General features: G+C 44.4%; 1 protein-coding gene across 1 annotated transcript in view; it reads right to left on the reverse strand.

Moving 5' to 3' along the window:
* Positions 1–2,913: 2,913 nt before the first annotated feature.
* The window catches only part of ALDH5A1 (aldehyde dehydrogenase 5 family, member A1), a gene marked incomplete at its 5' end in the record, with an annotated part of 7,343 nt that continues 3,456 nt past the window's right edge, over positions 2,914–6,800 (reverse strand). Inside the window, 5 exons of the mRNA XM_010141536.1 lie at positions 2,914–3,194; positions 3,342–3,400; positions 4,104–4,273; positions 5,370–5,528; positions 6,660–6,800. The exon at positions 6,660–6,800 is cut by the window's right edge and continues 1 nt beyond it. Of these exons, the coding sequence (XP_010139838.1) occupies positions 2,989–3,194; positions 3,342–3,400; positions 4,104–4,273; positions 5,370–5,528; positions 6,660–6,800 (735 nt within the window). The remainder of the gene's footprint in view (positions 3,195–3,341; positions 3,401–4,103; positions 4,274–5,369; positions 5,529–6,659) is intronic.

Genomic DNA, 6,800 nt, shown 5'->3' on the forward strand with positions numbered 1-6,800 from the left:
GAGAGTCAAAGAGTAACATAAAATAAAATGGAAATTGGCCATTAACTAAGTTGGGCTGGAAATGAGAAGACGGCTGCCGAGGCTTCAAAACTGTATTAACTAAATAGCAATAAAAACGCTTCCAGAAATCTCTTTTAAATCTTAGTAACTGAAGTAATCATGTCCTGAAAGCAGGGCGAGGCACTCTGAACTACGAAGCTGACAGACCTTGTGGTAAAATGTTCGATTCAGCGTAAAAGACTTGCGTACAAAATGACTGATGGCATACGAGTGCATCGCAGCAGGGCCACCTGCTTGATGGGGATTCAAGGGACTGTAACTGGCGTCACCAAAATCTTGCACCTTACGAACATGTGGATGCAAAGAAGCGTCTTTTTTTCAGTGCTAAAGCTGGCAGAACAAAAAATTCTGTGTAAATCTGAGTAATTCTGTGTAAATCTGAGTAGTTCTGTGTAAAACTTAATGCGGCTGCTGCCAGTTTGGCAAGTCAGCCCTGAATAAGGTCATAAACCACAAAAGCCAGAGCTTTCACAGAAGTCATTTATTAACTGAAAACATTTTCCCATCACAGTTTGAATTTCCAGGCAGTGCTAAACTAATCACAAGTGTATTCGACACAACTGAAGTGTGAGAATTCAAGTATATCTTTTGTTGAAGAATCACAGCTTTTGCTACGAAGACAACTTTATTCTGTGCTTAACTGATGGAGACCTTTCTGAGCCAAGGATACCGCGCTGGAATCCAACCACGCTCCAATCTGGGCAAAGGTACTTCTGAAGTCTGTTACATCCCTTATCTTTAATGACGGCATGTGCTTGTTATCAGGCACAGGAACAGGTAGCATTTGCCAGGAAAAAAGTAAACATTTACTCACTCATTCTAACAGTGCTATTCTCAGAAAAGACGTGAAGAATTTAAATGCACCAAGGCATCAAATCAGTAACCTTCCAATTAACAGAGCAGCGGGTTGAAGAATTTGTCCTCTGAAAAGGATACGCTCAGGACTAGAGCAGTGAGAACTTTTTGACTTTATGCTGATTTTCACAGATGTATTTTAAGTCTGTGCGGTTTCAGTGGCTGACACTCTACCTGGGCACAATATCTTGTGGTACCCAGGTACCCAGTTAGGACCTTCTACTACCTACTTACTCTTTCCAGCAAGAAATAAATGTGTACTGGCTGCCAGGGCTGGCAAACAGCTTCTTCTTCCACAGCTCTCTATTCCCCGAGTTCTGGCAGCCTTGTGCACTCACTAGCGTTAAGCTTAGAACTCGGCTAGCAGGAAGTTTCTTGCAACTAGTGCAGCCCTAGAGCATCCTCTTTTTGTTTCTGACAGCAAGCACAGGAGCTGCAACTGAAAACAGCATGAAGTCCTCGCTATCTTAAATGTGCATTCTTGGTGCATTAGAAATTCCTGGAAGGGCAGTAAATGTCCTTTAACTGCCTTTTGGTCGGCACAAAAATTGTCAGATAACGGGCTCCAGACCCACCTGGTCTCAAGTGTTACACAAATAATGATTAAAAATTATTAGAAATAATAAGCAGCAGTCAATGCTACCGTATGTGCGCTTTAAAAAACCCCCGTGAAACTCAGTTCTGGCTTGCTTTCCCCACCCCACCTCCCTCTTGTGTCACCTAGTACCTCTTTGCCTGATAAAGTATCTTAAAATATCCCATTTCATAGGGTACATTCATTAGTGCACAGGAAGAAGAGTTCTATTACCTTCTTTTATTTAATAATTAATGGGTAAATCCCCACCAAATAAAGTTAACCAGCACGGGAAACAAAATCTATTCCCCTCAGCCTCTGTGGTGCTGATTTATTGGCCAAATTAACCTCGCACATTTTTTTGAAGTGCTTCTTCTGGCGGACGTTAAAGCAATGTTTAAACAGCATTTTTTATTTTGTATGAAGGAGTATTTACATGATCTTTTGGAGGTGACTTTTGGAGGTGATCTGTACGAGTCTCACCTTCACTTCAATCTGAGTCTTTATTAGGTCACAAGTTAGCCAAGTTCAGAGGTTTGTAAACCTCCTTCCCTAGCGGACATTCACCTGTGTAAGCACAAACCCCACTCAAGGCACAAAGCCGCTGGGAACGGAACCATCCATCTGCTCGTGTTCTGTGGAGGAGGTGAGTAATGTTCCTGTGGGCACTGAGCAGCATTTCTATCAGGGACTGTACGTCAACCCGGGGACAGTCACGTTCTTTTCACGGAAGGGGGTTTCTATCACGTCACTACTTGTGCTTCCTCCACACAGCCCTCAGTGTCCCCCTGCAATTCTGCGAGGCAGCATCCCCTCCTCCTCCTGCTGCTCACCTCTCTGAGACTGCCCTGTCCTGGGGCTCAGACGTAGAACGAGGGCCTTATCTGTTCCCAGGCATGCAGGCTGGTAGGCACAAGTGACAGCTCTTTGCTCAGAAGCCCAAAGCTGAACAGGCAGCGGCTCTGCAGCTGGCATCAAGGCGCGCTGAAAAAGCTGCCCGTGGACCTGCGTGGGTGCCCACCCCTAGGTAAAAGCAACTCCTCACCTTTCACAAGCAGCGGGTGCTCCCACGATTAAAAAAAAAAAAAAGACATGCCTGCTTCAGAAAGGTCACATAACCACGTTAGAAAATGTGAGTGTTTACACAAAACTCTACAGGGAGGCTGCCATCCCCAAAGCTTCCCCCATCCACGCTGAAACATCAGAGGCTATAATCTGTTTTCATTATGCACAAGTCCCCAAGTCCTCCCAGTTACCAGGGGTAATCTGCTCTTCCCTACCCTTACTAAGGACGATGGACACAGCGATCGCAGTGCTGAGAAGCTGAATGTGTAAAAAAAGAACATGTAAATACTGTAAATACCTCTACACGTACAGAACAGGGTTGCTTAGTTTTAAAGAAGGTAGAAGTTGCATTTATACTTTTTTCTGGTTCGAGAAGCTTATTAAAACTACAGCGCTCTTCTCCGAGCTGTTGGGATTGTGCTTTCTGAAGATTTTTATAAGCCTCCAAAGCAGACATATTTCATTTCTAAGTATTCATCGATGCCGTATTTTGAGCCTTCTCGCCCTAAGCCAGACTGTTTTACCCCACCAAAGGGACACTCCACTGAAGAGATTATTCCTTCATTGACACCAACCATTCCAACTTCCAGCTGTTCTGCAACTCTCCAGATCTGAGCTGGATCTTGGGAGTAGAAATATCCTGCCGTGCAGAGATAGAGATACAGGAATGAAAATTAAAAGCGGGAAGAACAATTGCAGAAGAGAGGCTTATTGACATTAAAAGACACCACCCCGTAACCCTAAAGCTCCTAAACCACAGAAGCGCAGTTATCTGACAGAGACGTACCTGCTAAACCCACGTCAGCTGCATTTGCTATAGCGATAGCTTCCTCTTCGGTCTCAAATCTGTCAGTGTAACGAGAAAAAACACAACTGAGGCCTGCAGTTCAGCCACTGTCTTGCTGCCCTACTGACAAGCAGCAGCCCTGTCAGAAATCACAATGTCAAGATGCAGTGTCACCTCGAAAAAACGGAGGAGTTTCTACCTCTTCTCTTCATTTCAGCTGCAGCTGAGTAGCTTAAAATTGCCTTTCTCCTCCCTAGATACCGGTAGCTAAACCACCGACTTCACACGGCTCAGCCCTCCTGTTTCCCCAGCTACACAGGCACCCTTCACCGGTGAGAGAACACCGAACGTCCTTCTGCTCTGGGCAGAGGCAGGGAGGGTTTGAAGGAGAGAACAGAGCTCTAAGTCATCCTCCATCAGCAAAACTTTGGAGCAGCGAAGTCCTGCCTCCTCCTTCACATCACAGATTATGAAGTGGATGTAGCCTGCAGCAAAATGTTCCCTTGCTTAATTGCTGATACAATTTAAAAGAAAATAACTTCCAAAAAATTGCAGAGATGCTGAGATTGGGTCAAGAGATAGAAAAACATGAACCACGTCCAAAGTAAGTTTTCACATGTGTACCCTGGTCTTATTACAGGCCTTGTGTGATCGTACCAAAGTATCTTTTGGTAAACTGTCATTCAAATCTTATTTATCCAAAATAATCATTCAGTGTTATTTTTAATTGCTATTTTTAATCTGGAAAACGAATAATCTTACTTGATAACTGGTGCTAAAGGGCCAAATGTCTCCTCTTGGGTGCAGAGCATTTTGGTTGTAACGTTACTAAGTAACGTTGGCTCAAAGAAATTCTTCCCCAAGCAGTGTCGTTTCCCTCCGGTCACAACAGACGCTCCTTGAGAAACAGCATCGTTAATGTGTCTCTCTACCTGAGGTATGCCAAACAACAATCCCGGAGTCAGCGCTGAGGAACGAGCAGTAGCACATTTTCCACTGAAGAAATAATACTCTCCAGTATTAAACTGAAGATCTTGAAGAGAGGTTTATACTTTGCAGAAGACCATTTACAGTATTATTAACAATTTCTAGTGATTTTTTTATTTCTGTCTGACATCATTTTCCACCCTCTACATCTACAGTTCATCCAAAGACAAGAAAATAATGTGAAAACTAAAGTAGCAGCCTCCACCTCCAGCACTGTCCTTTGAACTAAGAGAAAGGCAGGGAAGTGACTGTGTGTCGTGCCGGCTTATTTGGACAGATAGATGTACTGACACACCAACACTGTACTTTGGTGACGCACAAAGGGGAGGCACGAAGGCAAGAAATCAAAGTACTGTATCCTCTGTCTCCCAAATAACTGGGGCTATTTTCACATAAACAGAAAGAATCCGGCAGTGTTCAAGTATAATGGGATTCAAACCCAGCCTGCATAGAACTGAGCCACAGTATCTTTGAAAGTATGAACCACGTCATTCACTCATCTTTGACCTTGGGAAAGGTGAAGTATTGCAGAAAATGTGACTTATTGTGATTAAAAAAAATACAGTAAAATATCCCGGAGTCACGAGTCATCCAAAGCAGAAGAGCCAAACCACACACCTGAGGTTTCAAGGGATTACAACATCCAAGCTCTGGTGTTTTGAACCGCAGTGTTTTATTCTGCTTAGCTTTTGCCGAGCAGAGGCACTGTGCTTCAAAATAACTGTCATTCATGGTGCTTCAGAACTGCAGGACACCACAACCCTCACAACTTCAGGAAACGGTCTAGAGAACAGCTAGAGGAATCAGTTTCTCCTAAAGGAGAATCTCTTTTTCCTTTCATGGAAAGAGGGGTACGATACAGTAACTGGCCACATCTCTACGCTTGTATACGTGGACTCGGGGGACAGAACGCACTTCCAGACACACTGCAAATACATCCTAACCACACAAATGCAAAAAAAGTGAAATCTACATCTAAAGTTCCGTTGTGGATCATAAAAAGGAAATTAAGATGTCAAAAGTGACATCTTTTCTTTGTACCTTCTCCACTGCTTTTTCATTAATGAGTGGCCCTTGGGTAGTTTTTGCATCAAATCCACTTCCGACGCGTAGTTCTCTCTCTATAGCTTTAGCAAACCTCTCCACAAACGTGTCATGGATTCCCTTTTGCACCAGGAAACGGTTTGTACAAACGCAGGTCTGAAAACAAACAGGAAAGGAACGCCAGGGTTGATACTGTGTTTCATCTATGCACAAATCCATGCTGGCCTTCATGCCGCAGTATCAGGTCACCGCAGTGACCCGTCCTCTGCCTCTCCCCCCTCATCCTAAGCGGTCACCTCTCACCTTAGAAATACAACTTCCGCAGGCTGTCAGGATGGGGGTGAAATACATCACTCTGCTACATTTAAGTCGCTTACACTAGGAAAAGGTTTTGTGACTCTGGGGACTCTGAGATAGGAATCAACCAAGGTCCCGAAGCGGACAGAAATACCTTCTAATTAGACCGCAGAATGCCGGACTGAGGAGCAGAACCTCCAATCACACTTGATGGTGCGGGGCCTGTTTTTCCAACTCCTTCATTAAGTGAGTTTGAGTTTGCTTTCTTCCTGGAATTTGTTTTTAAGGGCTTTCAAAAAGCATCAGCTACTTTATCTGCCTACGCAGCAGCAGAGATGTTAGATCTTGTCCAGCGTGTCTGATCGCTCAGTGGTGCTCGTCCACGTTCCATTCCACTTTGTTTCCTTCCTTTCTTCCCAAGACTACGTTTTCTTCTTGTGTTACTCAAGCAACACCTTCCCAACCAAATGACCTCCCAATCCCACCATAAACTTGCTGCTTCTCCAAGGCTGGAGTTCGCCAACACCATGCTCTCATAAGGCTGCAACTATCTCCACAGAGCCCTGCACAGCTGAGTGTTCTGGAAAGTGATGCTCTTTCTTACAAATTTTTTTTACTCTAAGTAAAATAAATACATTTGAATGAATGAATGCTTGATTCCTGTCTGTCACTTTTTTTAAAGCTACTCATTGTGGAAGAATCTAGCCATGAGTGTCTTCCATCCTCCTCCTCAGCGATGTCACTGACTGCCTCGTACGTTACCAAAGTACATGGGATTTTACGGTGGTGTTACTCAGACCTGCTGGTAACTGTCTCAGAGCCAGGAACAGCCGCATAACATGTGCCCAGAGCCACGTGTGACTTCAGCATCTTCCTCTTCACAAGGAAGTGTTCTGTGCTTTCCTTTTACGCAAAATAGTCCATTTGCAGCTCAAACTATACATATAGCTCTTCGCTTTCCAGAGGCAAGAACAAAAAGGTTACTCTTACCTGCCCGGAGTTTCTATACTTAGAAGCAAGGGCTCCTGCAACAGCGCGGTCCACGTCGGCACTGTCAAACACTATAAAAGGAGCGTGTCCTCCAAGCTCCATGGAAACGCGCTTCACAGTGCCAGCTGCATGTTTCAGCAG

This window comes from Buceros rhinoceros, unplaced genomic scaffold, assembly GCF_000710305.1.
Source record: "Buceros rhinoceros silvestris isolate BGI_N320 unplaced genomic scaffold, ASM71030v1 scaffold17868, whole genome shotgun sequence".
In the NCBI taxonomy this organism is placed as follows: domain Eukaryota; kingdom Metazoa; phylum Chordata; class Aves; order Bucerotiformes; family Bucerotidae; genus Buceros; species Buceros rhinoceros.